This window comes from Toxorhynchites rutilus, chromosome 3, assembly GCF_029784135.1.
Source record: "Toxorhynchites rutilus septentrionalis strain SRP chromosome 3, ASM2978413v1, whole genome shotgun sequence".
In the NCBI taxonomy this organism is placed as follows: Eukaryota; Metazoa; Arthropoda; class Insecta; order Diptera; family Culicidae; genus Toxorhynchites; species Toxorhynchites rutilus.
Window position 1 is genome coordinate 85034574 of NC_073746.1, and position 19168 is coordinate 85053741.

The 19168-nt window shown below is 37.7% G+C and overlaps 2 protein-coding genes and 1 pseudogene across 2 annotated transcripts in view; all 3 read right to left on the minus strand.

The window, feature by feature from the left end:
- LOC129780437 (toll-like receptor 3) overlaps window positions 1–19168 on the minus strand; it is an 841421-nt gene that overhangs the window by 379884 nt on the left and 442369 nt on the right. The gene's annotated exons all lie outside the window — the stretch shown is intronic.
- Window positions 3559–4347, minus strand: LOC129773289 (jerky protein homolog-like). Its single transcript, XM_055776885.1, has one exon. It carries the CDS (start codon window positions 4345–4347, stop codon window positions 3559–3561), a length of 789 nt encoding a protein of 262 aa, XP_055632860.1.
- LOC129773290 (cytochrome c oxidase subunit 2-like) overlaps window positions 18262–19168 on the minus strand; it is a 193058-nt pseudogene continuing 192151 nt past the window's right edge.

Sequence of the window (19168 nt, forward strand, 5' to 3'; positions counted from 1 at the left end):
AGCCGCCTGGCGGATGGTGCAGATTATTGGAGATCATAAACACCCACTGATAGCGCACGACATCAAACGGGAGAGCATATGCGTTTTGCGTTTCTGGATGGTGGCTCATGCGAATGAACAACAATGGAAGGTTGTGCCCTTTGCCATGCTCAGGATACCGTTCATAATCGTCTGGGAAACGTGACGAAGCACCACCAGGCAGCCGAACGGTGGGAAATTTACGTACGAATCGGAAAATCGGTGCTTTGATATCCGACGGTAAAGTGAATTTCGATAGACTCGTGACACGTGTTTATGGGAAAAAAATGTCGAGTTAAAAAAACTGCGCGGAGTCAACAATTGCGATAAGGGATGCGTTTCGTTTCGTTGGTCGAATGAAAGATGTTTTGATGAAAATATTCATTCAACGGTAGAATACGATTGGATAAATCAACCACAGAAAAACTAACAAAATGACATCGACGCGGTCATAAAAAAATGTTTGCGAATAAATTTTGCCAGTTATGCTAGGTTCACTTCTGGAGACACCGTCAATCGCCGCATAAATCTAATAAGTCCTATGGAATAATGGATTCGCCTCGTATGTTCTCCGCCACAATGCGTCTGCGATTGGTGGCAGAAGATAAAAGGTGAATTCCGGGGTGAGCACAGGAGACACAACGGGTTAATTGAAAACAGCAAGGATAAAAGTGAGATGAAGCACGTGCCGCCCGCCGCCGAGAAAAAGGAGAGGGCAAACCGGAGATTTTAATTTGAATTTTAATATTACATTCTATTCATGTCGCCGTCAGTTGACGATCGGAGATAAGGTCACATTCGAAAAATAAGCTGACGGAATGATTTTCCCCAATTGGCGAACGTATTTCTGTGGGCCCTCGTCTGAACGGGTTGTGTTATCTCGGGAAGGGTGTTCTACAGCTGCTAGACGTATTCGTAATAAATAGCAGGATTTGGTAAGCAAGTACCGCCCGAAGTATTATGTTTTGTCAAATCAAGGGGATCTTAGGCTCAGCTTGGGTGGATGTTTCGGAAGCCCTCAATTCATACACACTCTTTATATGATTAAGAGGAGATCATATTAGAAGAATTTTAAGATTTTCGAAGAATTCATCTTTGTAGAAAATTATCGTATGGGAATGGAAGATATAAAATTTTGGAGCTTGAAGGCCTTTGGGTAACACAAAAACATAATCAATTGGCCCAAATTAGACGTTTTGGCATGTTGAGCCACAACCATTGGCTGCTGAAAAATCAGATATACTTTTAACAAACTTGCCTCTTTAATTTCAAATTGAAATATTTGGAAAATAAATTGACAAAAAAATGGATAGGTTATATCTATGACATAACGCAAGGTTGACGTGGGACTACCTTAGCTTAGCAATCATTTGTTCAAGTCAGACCGGACCATGTGACATTTTTACGATTTCGAGAAAAACGAGTTTGAAGTTTAGTGCTATAAAGGATTTTCATTGAGCGTTCAAAACAATTTCGATAAGTTATTCCTGCTATACGCGTGATTTTCCAAATCTAAAAAATGTGGAATGCAGTTTACAAAATGTTTAACCTAATGCAATCAATAACTCGAAATTTCTAATTTTGCGACTTGGTTCGCTCTGACTCAACACCGACCATTTGTTTGTATTGATTAAAATTTTGATTGAATGAAACAATTTTCGAATTCAATTGAATTCAATATATTTGCTTTGTGAGTAAAAAGATTGTATAATGCCATGTAAGGTCAATTCATGCAATAGATTATGTTCTTCGTTACAAATAAATGGAATGACATTCCTTTTACATTTGGTATGATTACATCTTGGTTTTGATGTCTGTGTTAGGCAAACACATTTCGGTCAGAACAAAAATGAACCCCATTTTGCATGTATTTGCAATGCCGATTTCCCCAGACACCTTGACTCTGAAGTCTGTGTTAGGGAAACACATTTCAGTCGGAAGAAAAATGCCCCCGACTTGCATGTATTTGCAATGCCAATTTCCCCACGGCCCATGGATTTGAAGTCTGTGTTAGGGAAACACATTTCAGTCGGAACAAAAATACCTCCGACTTTCATGTATTTGCAATGCCGATTTCTCTAACGCTGCTTGGTTTTGAAGTCTGTGTTAGGGAACACATTTCCGTGCGAACAAAAGTCCCCATACTTTCATGTGTTTGCAATGCTGATTTCCCTAAGGTAGCTGGGTTTTGATGGCTGTGTTGGGGAATCTGTAAATCGGGCCAAACAAAACGAGGTAGTTAGGGCGTTTAGATAGCGCTTAACATTTTACAGTTATTCAATTGTTTATATAATGAAAAATAACATTTTATTAATTGCGATAGAAGTGTAGACATATTCCGTATCAATTGATGCAAACGACTTTCCGATCTAGTAAGAAATGTTCGAGTTATAAGCATTTGGAATCTTTCATTTTTTCCTGCATGTCCTATGTTTAGGTTTTCATTTTACCCCCCATATACTCCGGTTAGACGTAGTCCCACGTCAAAACAAACAGCATGAATTCATTTTGAATGAATAATGTTCAATTGGAATATGTCAAAATGCGTTTGAAGTTGTCTTTTATATATACAGTTATACCTTGATATAAGGCAACTTTTTTTTCCGTTACGATATATCGAGTTACGTTATATCGAAGCAGAATTTTTTTTAATTGATACAAGAGTGCTTATGATTACTCAAAAATGTTCAAAAACTAATTTGCTATCACCCAGCAGTATTTATAAACCTTTCTTATACTCATTTAAGATAATTTTCGTAGACAAACATAATCAGTTTTAAGTAGAGGAAAAGGTTCGAAAAGATGGAAGTGAAATTGGTATCAATGTTCATTTTATAGTTACTATGTTTGAGGGAGTGTATGACTGTACTGACAGATTGAGCGTTATAACATGCATGACATAATAGCATGTGTGTACTAAAATTTGTCATTAAAATTAGGAATATTTGTAGCCAACTCAGGTGAAATATGCGGTGTTCAGGAACAGCGATGAATTGATGAATTGTGAATTTCTAAGCTGATGGAATGGTTATGCATCTTGCAAGAGTTGGGACAATAAATACTGTCATGCAGTATATCTGTTCCGCTAATTTGCCGTTAGCATATTAGCGGAATTGTGTCCTCCACAATCAGTCAATCAGTTGCAATTCAGTTTTTCGAGTCTTACTTTCTCTCCAAATTTTGGTCTTGAAACATGTTCAAAGTTATGCTAAAAGTGCAAAAAATGCCCTAATAATGGAAAGTAGAAAGATTGCCCAAAAATATTTGGTTGGAGTCATGTGTATTTCATAAGGGAAATTGATGTGAACTGTAATAAAAAACAATCCGTACATTACTTTTCACAAGATCCTTTTTATTAAAAAATAATGAAATAAAATCAGGTTAACGTAACACTAATTGATAAACATATTTACTGAAATTTCTCAATTTTAGTATTCACCAATTTGTCAACAACTTTCGAGCGCATTTGACACAATGAAAATTGCGTATTAAGCTTCCAACCGTTCTCCTCTGCGTCCCTGATGACCACATCAAAACTGTTCAACACAGCTCGTCTGAAACATTAGAATACTCATCATCCTCACCAAAACTCACAGACTGTGATGTAACATCCACTGTTGGCAGAGTAGAGTCTTCGCCAGCATAGGAGTTACCTTCCTCTTGAGGAGGGTTAATAATGCCTGCAACAATTTCGTCATCCTCCAGCGTTTCGTATTCAGCATCTTCCTCGTCAATGAAATCTGTTGTTTCGATCCTCTCCGCAATATTCACCAGCTTTTCTCTAAGTAGAGATAGTGGTAAATCATCCTCGTCCTCGATTTCATCAGGGTTGTAGAGCATGTTCCACGACTTCCTTCTTGCGTCTGCGGGAACTTGTTCCCACGCTTGAGTCACCCAATACATTGCATCCTTAATATTTATTTTCCTTCCGTTTTCCTCAAATTCTCCTCCTCGCATCATAAGGTTTCTGTACCGAATCTTAATTATTCGAATGATATTTTGATCCATGGGTTGGATCACAGCAGTAGTTTTAGGTGGTAAGAACGTAGTGTAAATCGACCCATCTTCAGTTTTCAATTCATCTCCACTGAAGGGTGCCGAACAATTGTCCAACACAAGAACCGCTTTTATTGGAAGCCCTTTGGCTTTAAGGAAGCTGGAGACATGGGGTACAAATTGACCGAAAAACAATTCTTTGAATAGGGATTGAGTCATCCAAGCGTTTTTGGATGTCCTGTAGTATACTGGTAGCACTTTCACGTTTCTCAGCGCTCGCGGTTTAATCGACTTGCCAATTATCGTTAGAGGGAGTTTCAAAGTTCCGTCCATGTAGCTACATGGCATGAATGTGACTCTTTCTTTGACGATCTTTGACGAATGCTGTTCTTGGCATATTTTTTTTTATCCCATTTATTTATTTAAGGCTCATTAGCATTTTAGCTGTAACAGAGCCGAATTTTAATCGTGTACATGTCACATGGTTATCATATCTATAATTAGCACATTACACAGTTGCCATTCGCCAGTATTCCTTCTATACCATTACATATGGTACATTCACACAGTAGCCATTTAGGCGTAAGGGTATTCTTTCTGTTCTTCCATTATCCAGTTGGACAACCGGACAGCGGAGACAGTTGTTTGATCATTGTTGAGTTATTTATAGAACAGTAGCCCGATGTGTCTGGCAGAGCAGAGCAGTTGTATGGATGCATCGATCTTATTTCGACCGTGGATCGATCTCCATCGCTGATGATTGTTGCGTGGACGTAGCTATTCTGTAACAACACAAAGATGGTCAATGAGGGCCCTGAGTTTTGAACTCACGATCGATCGCTTACTAAGTTTCTTGGCATATTCAATGCTATAAATTGTGGAAGCAGAAACAACTCTGTACTTTTTCATAATTTCGCTCACTGGCACACCTTTTTCAAGCTCATGAATAATTTTAACTGTAGCTGACAATAGTAAGCAAGCACGCCTTTGTTTTTTACATCCTTACGTGGTAAACATCCCATTTCTAAGTTCTAGCGAATGTCCTCTTCCTGATATTCGCAAAGCAGATACAGTCAACTCTCCCTTACTCGATGTTCCCCTAACTCAATGGATTACATGGCACCTTTGATTTATTTTACAAGCATTCTTTTCTCGTTAACTCGATGTCTCCCTAACTCGATAGTCCCTTGAATATCGAATTAGGGAGAGTTGACTGTAGTTCATGTTCTTACAATGAAAGATAGAACAGTGTATGTAGAGACTGTTAAGAACTGTTTACAGTGTTGCTGAAATGTTTCATTCAGCTAAATGTACAATGTAATCATCGTAATCTGGATACTGGAAATATTGTATAATATTAACAATACTCAACCGATCGACGTCATTGTTTACGTTTGTGAAATGTTTTATTCAATACAAATTCAACCATGTATCGATATGCGTCGGAAGGTTCCAGAACTGAATTAATTCAACTTTATTAAATGATTTCGTTATTGACCTTCCACCTATTGGAGGGATTGAAGCTGTTGCTTGTCATGCAAACATCAGAGGAAAAGACCTCTGTATTGTCAGCTTGTATTGGCCTCCGAGAGCTGCGGTTAGCCGCAAGCAACTTGTTGACATGTGCTCACTCCTTCCTGAGCCACGATTGATCTTGGGAGACTTCAACTCTCACGGAACTGCCTGGGGGGAACAGTACGACGACAATCGTTCATCGTTGATATATGACCTTTGTAACAGCTTCAATATGACCGTTTTGAATACTGGGTGTTCCGTCTGCTTGGAACTGTGGGGTGGACTGTATTTTTGTTATGTTGTTCCACTCATGGAGACAACGGGTGCGTGGAAGAAACCCTCGTGTTCCTCACGCTTTATTTGAGCCCCTGTGGCTCCGCTCCGTGCTGTGAAAGGCCTAACATGTTGGGATGTGCTTTGGAAAGGGTTTGAGCAGTGCAGAATGAACACATGGTGCTTGAGTACTATTTACACTTTATTCATTATAATCATAATCACTGAATACTAATATATACACTTTATTTACACTTATGCGATTAATGTGCATGTGAATGCGCCATTATTCTCTTGCTGGCAGAATTGCACTTCTGTAGAAAATCTGCTGCTGATGTTATGGCTACTTTTGCAATAAGTTGTTACTCTTGCTATTTGCTCTGGATTTGCACTTGCACTTGCTACTTGCTCGACGGTTGAATAACGACTCCTGCTCGGTCGGGAAGCTATATTTGTGTGTAGTGTTGCACCCGAATAGAAAAAGGGGTGGGGACTTACGATTTAAGTTTTTCTTCTCTCTTTCTCTCTTCAGTGCGTTTGACGGACTGAACACTGGGGAAACAACACGTGTACCTAAACCTCCTGCTAACCCAAGTGCTCTTGACCTCTCGCTTTGCTCGAATTCACTATCGTTAGATTGCAAGTGGAATGTAATCCAGGACCCCAACGGTAGTGATCACTTGCCAATCAAAATTTCCATCACCATTGAAAATTTTCAATCGTATTTGGACCTTGAAAATCAATTCACAAACTTGATCAAAGGGAAAAAACGTGCTTATTGGCGAAATTTCGTGGGAGGTTTGTCACGAGAAACGTCAATGAAAAAATTATGGAAAGAGGCTCGAAACATGAGAAATCGCTCTTCAACAAATGAAAGCGAAGAATATTCACATCGATGGATTTTTAATTTTGCACGGAAGGTTTGTCCTGATTCCGCTTCTGTGCAAAAAATTGTTCGAGATATACCACAAGATAGGTGCGATCTTGATTCCGAGTTTTCGATGGTAGAATTCTCTCTTGCTCCCCTTTCATGTAACAATTCTGCTCCGGGATCGGATAGAATTAAGTTCAACTTGCTGAAAAACCTCCCTGATGTGGCGAAACATCGCTTGTTGAATTTATTCAATCGGTTTCTGGAGAATAATATTGTTCCAGATGATTGGAGACAAGTACGAGTTATAGCTATTCAAAAACCCGGAAAACCCGCGTCCGACTTCAATTCGTACCGCCCAATAGCAATGCTGTCTTGTATACGGAAATTGTTGGAGAAAATGATCTTGTTTCGCCTTGATCGATGGGTTGAAACGAATGGCCTACTCTCAGATACACAATATGGGTTCCGCAGGGGCAAGGGGACGAATGATTGTCTTGCGTTGCTTTCTTCAGAAATTCAAATGGCTTACGCCGGAAAAAAACAAATGGCTTCAGTATTCTTGGACATAAAGGGGGCCTTTGATTCTGTTTCAATAGAGGTTTTGTCAGACAAATTACACTCTCGGGGTCTGCCGCCTCTATTGAATAATATGTTATATAACTTGCTTTGTTAGAAGCATTTGAACTTTTCTCACGGAGATTCGGCAGTAAGTCGGGTCTCTTACATGGGCCTCCCCCAGGGCTCATGTTTATGCCCCATTTTGTACAACTTCTATGTAAGCGACATCGACAATTGCCTTACACAAAATTGCAGCCTAAGACAACTTGCAGATGATAGAGTGGTCTCTGTCGTAGGATCAACAGAATCCGACCTGCAAGGACCCTTACAAGATACTTTGAACATTTTTTCAACCTGGGCCATTGGGCTAGGGATCGAATTCTCCACGGAGAAAACAGAGATGGTGGTTTTTTCTAGGAAGCATAGACCAGCAAAACCAAAGCTTCAACTTTTGGGTAAACCGATCACTCATGCTATGTCATTCAAGTATCTTGGGGTCTGGTTCGACTCCAAATGTTCGACTCCAAATGTATTAGGTATTTGAGTAAAAAATGTCAACAAAGAATAAACTTTCTCCGTACAATTACCGGCACCTGGTGGGGAGGCCATCCCGAAGATCTTATAATGTTGTATCGAACAACTATTCTCTCAGTGATGGAGTATGGCAGTTTCTGTTTTCAATCAGCTGCCAAAACACACTTAATTAAACTCGAGCGAATTCAGTATCTTTGTCTCCGTATTGCGTTGGGATGTATGGCCTCAACGCATACCATGAGCCTCGAGGTTTTGGCAGGCGTACTCCCACTAAAAGATCGCTTCAATTTATTATCTCTTCGGTTCCTCATCCGGTGTAAGGTTATGAACCCATTGGTGATCGGAAATTTTGAGCAGCTGATCGAGCTAAATTCTCACTCTGGATTCATGAGCCCATATCATGAATTCATCTCCATGCAGGTTGATCCTTCTTCGTATATTCCCAACCGTGTTTGTTTTCCTGACTACATCAATTCTTCTGTACATTTTGATCTGTCCATGAAGCAAGATATCCATGAATATTCAGATTATCAACGATCGAGGATCGCTCCAACGATCTTCGATGAAAAGTATGGGGGTATCAATTGTGATAATATGTACTTTACTGATGGGTCCACTATAAACGAGTTCACAGGATTTGGAGTGTTCAACAAAATTTTCAGCACCTCCCATAGTCTTCAGTTTCCTTGCTCAGTGTATATTGCTGAATTCGCATCGCCTCACGACCTGTTGAACACTATTACATTGTAACGGATAGTCTTAGCTTCGTCGAAGCTATCCGTTCAGTGAGGCCGGAAAAGCACTCGCCGTACTTTCTTGAGAGAATACGAGAAATTTTGAGTGCTTTATCCAAACGCTGTTATGTCATTACCTTTGTGTGGGTCCCTTCACATTGCTCAATTCCGGGTAATGAGAGGGCTGACTCATTAGCAAAGGTAGGTGCGATTGAAGGCGATATTTATCAGCGTCAAATCGCCTTCAATGAATTTTATTCTTTAGTCCGCAAAAATACCATCGCTAACTGGCAACGAAAGTGGAATGAAGATGAATTGGGCCGGTGGTTTCACTCGATTATCCCTAAGGTTAGCCTCAAACCATGGTTCAAAAGTCTGGACTTGAGTCGGGACTTTATTCGCACCTTCTCCCGACTCATGTCCAATCACTGTTCGTTAGATGCGCTACTCTTTCGTTTCAATCTTGCCAGCAACAATCTCTGCGTCTGTGGTCAAGGTTATCACGACATCGAGCATGTTGTTTGGTCGTGCGAGGTGTATCTTGTCACCAGATCGAATTTAGAAAACTCCCTTCGGGCCCGAGGAAGACAGCCCAATGTGCCGGTGAGAGATGTGTTGGCTCGGTTAGACCTTGATTACATGACCCAAATATATGTTTTCCTTAAAACTATCGATCTTCGTGTGTGATTGTCCCTATGTCTTCATACCCTCCTTTTCATCCATTGCGAGCGATTGCCCCCCTTGGTATAAACAATAAAATAAGTTGAAATGTAAATATACAATAGATATACGAATAGATTTAAGAATTGAGTGTGATCATCAACATTGTAACAATTCCCTTATATCCCATCCCCTTCCTGAAAGAATATGTCACCCTTCTAAACTCGAGTAAACCGCGAGTAATCGGTTTTCCACCTTACTAACCATAGTGTTAGGAAAATTGTATATGTATAGTTTTAAAAAATACATTTAAGAATTCGGCTCCTTAAAACTAATGTAACTGAGCCTGTAAAAATAAACGATTTATAAAAAAAAAACAAATCTGCTTATTGTTGATGTATAAAGTCAAGAAGGAATTTTGTTTTTCAGCGGATACGGTTTTTACAATCCAAGTATTCTGTATCCTGAAACTTGATTATCAACCGGTTGTGTTCCGGTTCTATGAGTTCTCTTGGATTCGCTTTGAAGAAACCTTCATTTGCAGCTTTGTGGATTTGAGAACCACAATGTTGTCCTTATTACTCGATCATTTCTCAATAGATCGCAAAGATGTTTACATTAAGGGGGTAGTACTCTATGAAAATTTGAAAAAAGTTAAAAACAAAATTCTGACCTAAAATGTTCTCTGGGATTTCTACTTTACTGTAGTTTTTGTCCCAGGTTTGTCCGATGCTCCGTTCCAAAGTTACAAGCTAATTAGTGGACCTAAGTGTTCGTGTAAGGAGCTCGGATCCAAAATTTGAAACGCGTTTTTCTCGAAACTAAGTTTTGTAAACTGGAGGGAGTTCTACCTCCGGAACGATCCATCCGATTTTGATGAAACAGTTTTTCCCAGGTTCTCCACTTTATTTTCTGTCATTGTACATTAGATTTTTTTGACATTTTGAGAAATAAAATTTTGGTGATTCGATTTTGTGTCTATTTTTGAGGCAAAACGCTATTTTTTTCACAAAAAATGTCACTATTTCGTCAAAAATCAATATTTTGAAAAAATCCTACATACGATGACAGGAAATATAGCCAAGATTACGTAAAAAAATCATTGGTTGAAATCAGTTCACTTGAAAAACATATAGAATTCCCACCAGTTTACAAGGTTTTTGTCTGCAAGGGTTCAACAACCCGGTTGCGGCTATTCAGGGGACAGTCCAATTGACACCAATATATTTTTTGTTTGTTAAGTAATATATACCTAATAAAACTGTGATATCAGATTAATCATAGTAATTTATTTTCTCGTTTAAAAGAAATCGCGAAAATCACATACTTTTTATGATGTTCATAGTGTACTACCCCCTTAACCCGTCCATCGCCGAACGCGACGTTTTCGAGTTTCATGCAAGGCCCAACTTGCGAATAAATTATTTAATGAAGATCAAACTCAGTTTGTAGACAACTTTCACATGATCTAGCAATATTTTTCTTAATTTGAATTGACAACAATAACACATGCCAAAGTCATCTTTTATGGGTTTCGCAAAAAAAAACTGCAGTACAAACCATCCGTACTATAAATTAATAAAAAGTATAGTATAAACATTATAATAATATGGTTATGATTTTATTATTTTTTCTTTTTCCTATTATTTTGTAGTTACATTCAGGTGCCTATTCTATCGATTTCCTTCTAAAAATAATATTCAATTTGAACGAGGAAAGTGTCACGTATAGATTTATCTGGAAAGGTACATATTTTTTCGTTGTTCTTGGTACAGATTCTGTACGGTACAGAGTACAGATTTTCGTCAAAAAGTACAGATTGGTACAGATTTCGAAATGAAAAAATCCTACTACGTGAAATTTCTTACATTTGAATGAAGCTACATTAAGGTACATGATTACTTTTACGACGCAGTATCGCTTGGAGCGGCAGCTCGAAACTTTTAATAAATGATAGTATGCAATCTAGATTCAGAAAAGACTATGTATAAGCATCATCATACACACGAATGACGAATGAGATGTAAATGTGATATTTGTAGTAATTAAAGGAATAATTTTTTATGTTAATAAAAGGGATTTTTCTCTACAACGAATATTTTCGATGGTACAGATTTTTGGAAGATTTTTGTACCTTACAGATGAGTAAGATTTTTAACCCCTCTGGTACAGATTAAAATGTAGCAACACTGAGTGTCACCCATATCTGGGTGACGGGACAACGAAAGTGTCAATTGATAGAAAATATTTCTACGCATCTATCACAATGAATAACATTTTATTTCTCTTGAGATAAAAAATTGAATAATTGTTAAGTGTCATGCACTGTCCAAACTCAATATGTGCCTCGTTTTGATTGGCCCAATTTGTGCTCCTCAAATGTGTCCAACCAAAAGAAGCAACCAAAGTAACAGCGGAATATGATTTGAATACACTTAAAGAATCATATTGTAAGCCACTCCCCTTGTGATTCTACCACCAATCGAATGAAATAAATCTGGCTGTTGTCTTCCGAAAACATCATTCATTTTTTAACCGCGAAGCAGAGCTGATTTGCTAAGGGCATCGCTCTAGTATGTAGCAGCAGAAGTGGCAGGATCAGCGGCAGTAGAGGTAGGAACGGCGGCATGAATGGCTAGAGCGTAGGCGGTGGCAACGGCGACAACGGTAAACGGGTTTTAATTTTGTCGCGTTCATACTCTAAGAGCTTCCGCAGAAGCTTTCTGTACGGCATATGCTAACACCGAACCAACATTGCATTGTGCGCGTATGGATATCTCCATACTGATCAAACTATTGGACGATAAAAAGTCTGCAGTCTGTAAGGAGTTCAAGGCCATTGTTCCATGAATATCATCAACAACGACCACCGAGTTTTCATCAAATGGGCAATCTTAACCCATCGCTTTCGTGTAATCGATCCAACATACCAGTGCCTGATGTAAATGATCCATTGGTACTTTTCAGGGCCAGGGGTTTTCATAGAAGAGTTATTGAAAGTTATCTACAAAACGATGGATATTCGAATAATAAAATATAAAAACTGATTTTCGTTTGCCTGTGTTAATTTAGATGTATTTTTGAGCTGATTGATGATTGGGGTCTTTCCGATCGATTTTCAGTTTTTTACTAATTCGTGCATGACTTCCAGATTGAAAGTGGCTTCAAAGTACAACACATTGCAAGTCGGATGGAAAGAAGTAATTTTCCAAAAGTGCGAGCATTGTTCATTGTTATAGTTACCACCAACACAATCGATATAAAAATAATCAAACTACATCTACAAAATGTCAATATCATGCTGCTGCTTCAAATCCAAAATGATGGGTTTTTGAAAAATGGCAATTAATATGGCGTAAAAAACAAATTAATAAAAAAGAAGTACCAATTAAAACATGGAACCCGTGGAATCCTTTAGCTTTAAAAAATGTTGAACCATAAACATTATATGCAATAGTAAATGGGGCTTCTATATATTCATATCCTTGTAAAATTGAAAAATAAATTCCTAAAAGTACTGTGAAAAATAATCTTTGAATTGTTTGAGTATGATTATTTACTATTAATCTAAGATGGGCTAAAGTTACTGTGATTCCTGAGGCTAATAGGATAGCTGTATATTATTAGCTGTATATTCAGTTAAAGGAATTTGAAAAGGGTTAAATGGGTGAATTCCGATTGGAGGTCATATTATTCCTAGTTCAATTGTAGGTGATAATCTTCTATGAAAAAATGCTCAAAAAAAATGAAACAAAAAAGAAAATTCCAGAGATAATAAATATAATTATTCATCATCGAAGTCCTAAAGTTACATTGAAAGTATGAAGGTTCCTTCTCGAGAAATATCTCGCCATCATTGATATATGATTAATAGGGTAATAATATTACCTAGAATAAATAAATTATTATAACATTGGTGGAATCATTGAACTAATCCTGTAGTTATTGTTATTGCTCTAATTGCTCCTAATAAAGGTCATGGGCTATAATCTACTAAATGAAAGAAGTGATTTATTTTTGTTGACATTAATTAACTTCTCTAGAATATAAAGTACTTAAAACTGAAAATACATAGGATTGAATAATGGCAACTGCTGATTCAAGTAATAATGAAGCAATTTGAACAATCAAAATAATTCTTAAAATAATGTAAGATGTTGATATAGGTCCTGTATTCCCTAAAAGGGTTAAAAGTAAGTGAAGAGCAATTATATTTGCGGTTAATCGAATAGCTAAAGTTCCTGGACGAATTATATTTCTAATTGTTTCAATACACACTATAAAAGGTATTAGAATTGTAGGAGTACCTTGGGGTACTAAATGAGCAAATATGTGTTGTGTATGATTTGTTCATCCATAAATTATAATTCTTAATCATAAAGGGAAAGCTAAAGTTAAAGTAAATGTTAAGTGACTAGTTCTTGTGAAAATATAAGGAAATAGTCCTAAAAAATTATTAAATATAATTAAAGAAAATAAAGAAATAAATAGTAAAGTTCTTTTATTATAATTAGTTGGGCCTAATAAAGTTTTAAATTCTTTATGTAAAGTTAATAAGATATTATTTCAAATAATTTGGAATTGATTAGGTATTAATCAATAAGAAGAAGGAATAATTGGTAAACCTAAAAAAGTTCTTATTAAGTTATTGTTGTTGAAGGATCAAATACCGAAAATAAGTTAGTTATCATTTTCAATTTAATTTAGATTGTTTAATATTTAATAATTGGAGGGTTGAATTTGAAGGATTTTTTTTTCCCTTGTTGGGTGTGAACCACTGCGTCCATTAGTTTGAACTATTGTGGTATGCCCCATTTTTTGTACTATGCTTCAAGCTTATCTACTGCTTATTGATGAAGAAGTAGACTGAAAGCTATAGCGAGATAGGTGCCAATCAGGAATAATCTGTTGATAAAATTTATAGTCCTGATCGGCGACACAGACCAAACTTCCTTGGGCTCCAGAATAGCCTTATCAAGGTGTTGAAGTCTGCGTCTTGTTAGTGCTCCGCATTTGCAGAGCAAATGTTCCGAGGTTTCGCTTTCGGCATTACAAAAGCGACAAATATCATCTTGCACTAAACCTATGTTTTTGAGATGGTATTTACTCGGACAGTGTCCTGTTATAAGACCAGTGAATGTGCTGAAGTCTTTCTTATTAAGACTCAGCAATTGTTGAGTAATTTTAATACTCGGCGTGATAAATTTTTTTGACTGGTTGAGTTGTACAGCCATCCAGTTGGCCATTACTTCCCGGTCTTCCCATTTCTTCAGCTCACTCTTCAACACACATTCAGAAATTCCACAGAATGGTTCTGGACCAGTGAAGGGTGAGCTTGAGCCGCGTCTTGCGAGTTCATCTGCTTGTTCATTTCCCTCTATACCGCAATGGCCAGGAATCCAGTACAGTTGTACCGAACTTCTCTGACACAGACACATAGTTTCTTTTAAGGCAGACATTTATACATTCTATTATTGTTGTTGTTGTTTCTTTGTTTTTAAGAGGCTTTAAACTTTGCAGTTCATTCGCCTCATTCTATTATTGCAGCTACTTCTGCCTGGAAAACTGTTAGCCAGTTCCCCATAGCTACAGAAATTTTTATTCTGGGACCATACACTCCAGCACCTGTTCTGTTACCCATTTTCGACCCATCGGTATAGAACAGGATTGAACCATTACGAACATCGGGACCACCCTCATCCCACACTGAACGAGAAAGTTCGATCACTGTGTATGGAATGTCATAATTGGTCCTTGGCTCCATCCAATCGCTGTTCATCTCTGAGGTTGGTCCAACGGGTAAGAGATTCAGGATGCTCAAATGACCAGTTTTGTCCCCGTCTAATATTTTTTTATATCTTTTTAGCTTTAGAGCGCTTCTATTAGCCTCCAGCTGAACATGTTGACCCAAAGGTAACAAGTGAAGGATAGCCTCCAATGCCTTTGAGGGTGTGCTTCGCATTGCTCCTGGTACAGCAACGCATGCCAGTCGTTGGAGTTTGTTTAGCTTTTTTGTAGCTACAGTCTCCTTAGTCTTCGACCACCATACTAATGAGGCATAGGTTATCCTAGGCCGCACAATTGCTGTATAAACCCACATAACCATTTTTGGTTTCAGACCCCATGTTCTACCTATCATTTTAGAACATGCCCATAGGGCAATGGTGGCCTTACTGATAATTGCATCTAAGTGTGCGTTCCAGTTTAGTTTAGCATCTAGGATTACGCCTAGATATTTCACTGAAGCGCTGAATTTTATTTCCTCTCCTCCAAGATTTAGAGTCTGCAGATGCAGTTTCTTCTTTTTGGTGAAAGGAACAATTGTTGTTTTTGAGGGATTTATGCTCAGACCTTCTTTGATACACCATGATTGTGTAAGGTTTAAGGCCATCTGCATCCTACTCGATATCACATCGTCGAATTTGCCACGTACCATTATGACTAAATCATCAGCAAAACCCACGGTTTCGAAATCATTCGCCTCCAAACTAATCAGAAGGTCGTCAACCACCAGTGACCAAAGTAGAGGTGATAGAACCCCTCCTTGTGGGCAACCTTTCGTTGCAATCACAGATGTCGATGACCCACCCAGCTCCGAGGTGATTTGTCTATTTGTGAGCATGCCTTTGATCCATTCGACTATGCAGTCATCGAAATGTCTTCTTCTCATAGCCTGTGCCATTGATACATAGGAAGCATTGTCGAAAGCCCCTTCGATATCAAGAAACGCACATAATGCAGTTTCTTTTGACGAAAGAGATTTTTCAATTTTAGTCACAAGCGTGTGTAACGCTGTGACTGTGGATTTGCCTGATTGATAGGCAAACTGGTATTTAGATAAAGGGCATTTGGACATTATATGCATACTTTATGTATTCATATAATACTTTTTCCATAGTTTTCAGCAGTATTGATGATAAACTAATTGGTCTGAATGATTTTGGGAGTGATTTATCACGTTTCCCAGCTTTTGGAATGAAGACCACTTTAACGAGTCTCCATGTGGAAGGAATGTGCTCTAGTATCAGACTTGCCTTAAAAATCTCGATGAGAGATGGAATCAGCTTATATTCTCCTTTTTGAATCAGGGCTGGAAAAATTCCATCTGCACCTGCGGATTTGTAAGGTTGAAAGGATCTCACCGCGCTTTCTACTCTGGCCCTCGTGAAAACCATTCCAGCAACTATCTTTGCGACATCCTTTGCACTTTGAGAATTCCTTCGAGAGCATTTCATGTCGCGGTTGTAGTTAGGACTGGTATCAGAATGAACCGATGTAGATCCCGGGAAGTGAGTTTTCATCAGTAAGTCTAATACTTCTGAGGGAGATTTTGTGAACGACCCGTCGTCCTTTTTGAGGGAACCTAGCCCGTTCGAGTGGTCTTTTGCAAGAGTCTTACTTAGTCTTGCAACGATTGGGGTACTTTCAATGCTTTCGCAGTTATTTACCCAAGATTTTCGTTTAGATCGTCTTAGTTCTCTATTATATTCGGTTAGGGCGCTCCTATATTGAGACCAATCCGAATTAATTTTAGCTCTGTTGAACAGCTTCCGCGCTATTTTACGTAGCCGCTCGAGCCTTTTGTTCCACCATGGAACGTTTCTTGTCGAAGAAACTCTCTTAAGTGGACAATTACTGTTGAAGACAGAAACTATCGTATCATTTAATTCTTTTGAAGTTGATTCGAGCTGTTGAATCGACCTTATTCTTGTGTTAAGAGTTTCTGACTTGAGTTCAAGTGAATATCGTTCCCAGTTGGTTTTTCTTGGATCACGATATTCTCTCTGTACTGTCAAGCCACCATCCCATTCGAAGATAATGTGTCTGTGATCAGACAAAGACGCCTCTTCCGAAACGTGCCAGTTGTGTATTTTCGAAGAAATTACCGGACTGCACAGTGTTAGGTCCAGGACTTCTTGTCTGATAGCGTTTATAAACGTTGGTTCATTGCCTATATTGGCAATGTCAATGTTGTTTGAAGAGAGAAATTCTAAAAGACAGTCACCTCGACTGTTTATGTCAGTACTACCCCACAAAGTGTGATGAGCATTGGCATCACAGCCGATGATGAAGTCTTTTTTGATTTCTCTGCAATAATTTACGAACGCCGCAACCTCTTGGGGAGGTGCCTCAGGTACGTCACCAGGGAAATAAGCCGACGCAATTATTATGTCGGATCTTCCCTTGGCGGTTGGTATCTCAACTCTGATCGCGACGATGTCCCTTTGAATGAACTCTGTTATAGGAAAACATTTAATATTTGCTTTTACTAGAACAGCAGTTCTTGGGGAGTCATGCTTGTCGTCGTAGAATAACTTGCATGAACCAGTATGAATACCAAGTATTCTTCCTTTGTGGATCCAAGGCTCTTGAATTAAAGCTAAATCCATAGCGTCTTCAATAAACCTCCTAGACAGCACGCTAGATGCTGCTTTAGCGTGATGGAGATTTATTTGCAGAACCTTAGTGTTCTGCGTTATTTTCGACCGCTCGTTTTGTTCATTTGGATGTGGATTATTCATAGAAGTCCCACGAGTCTCTCGGTAAAAAAAAGGTCCACTGCATCAGTGACCGGCTTAATGCAGCAAGGGCAGACGATACTGTGGAGGGAGCCCTGGTGCTCCACAGGCTCCGTTAACGGCAAGGTTTAAAACCCCCCCTACCATTCATACCTCGGCACGGGTCGCTTCACACCTTGGTTTAGGGGTTTATCCATTACTTCCTTTCCATAATAACCATGGATAACAGCTATTACAACCATCCTCCTTTTCTGGGGCTTTGGACCCACTGCTCTGGTTTCTCAATAATTTCAGGTTCTTATTCGGACATGCTATTATTGAGATCCGTCATTCGCAGGCGGAGTTCATTTGAAGGATAAAAAAAAAACAATAATAATTTTTAATATTAAAAATTATTAAAGTAAATGAAAAAAAATGAAAAATAGTGGAGATATTTGAGGAAAAAATATTAAATTATTAATACTTTTAGTTTGACAAACTAAGGTTTTGATTAAACTAATTTTTTAAATAGAAATATCGGGTATCATTAGAAAACATTGCTATTTTACTATAATATGATTTAAGAGATCATTACTTGCTTTCAATCATCTAATGAATTAATTTCAGATGAAATTCATTTGATGAAAAAAAAAATTGGGACAATTGGTACAAAACTATGATTTGCTCTACAGATTTCTGAACATTGTCCAAAAAATAATCCAGGTTGAACAATCAAAAAATTAGTTTGATTTAATCGACCTGGAGTTGCATCAATTTTTACACCTAGTGCTGGAATTGTTCATGAATGAAGAACATCTGTAGCTGTTACTAAAATTCGAATTTGATTATTAAAGGGTAAAATAATTCGATTATCTACATCTAATAAACGAAATCCATTTATGTTAAGTTTATTAGTAGGAGTTATATTAGAAACAAATTCTAAATTAGTGAAATTTGAATATCTTCAATATCATTGACGTCCAATAGTTTTTAGAGTAATTAAAGGATTATTAATTTCATCTATTAAATATAAAAGGCGAAGAGAAGGAAAAGCAATGAATATAAGAATAATTGCAGGGTGAATTGTTCAAATGAATTCAATTGTTTGACCACGAAGAAGATAAATTGATGATAAAATAATAACATATAAATATGTATGTTCTATAGAAGGTATACAGTGATATCAATCAATTGAAGAAGATAGTTGTATAGGAAATGAAGAAGCTCGTTTAGTAATTATACTTTTTTAAATAATAAATAAGAAAAATAGAATAGTAATTAATAAAATAGAACTACCTAAAGAAGAAATTATGTTTCATGTTGAATAAATATCTAGAAAATCTGAGTAACGACGAGGTATTCCTGCTAATCCTAAAAAATGTTGAGGAAAAAATGTTAAATTTACTCCAATAAATATAATTATAAATTGAATTTTTAATGTTAATAATGTTAATAAGGGGTATCAATGAATAAAACCTGCTATAATTGCAAATACAGCTCCTATAGAA

What these genes read in the sequence shown, in the direction of transcription:
- LOC129773289 (XM_055776885.1), bottom strand. Translation starts at nt 4,347, where the DNA reads ATGGACGGAACTTTGAAACTCCCTCTAACGATAATTGGCAAGTCGATT.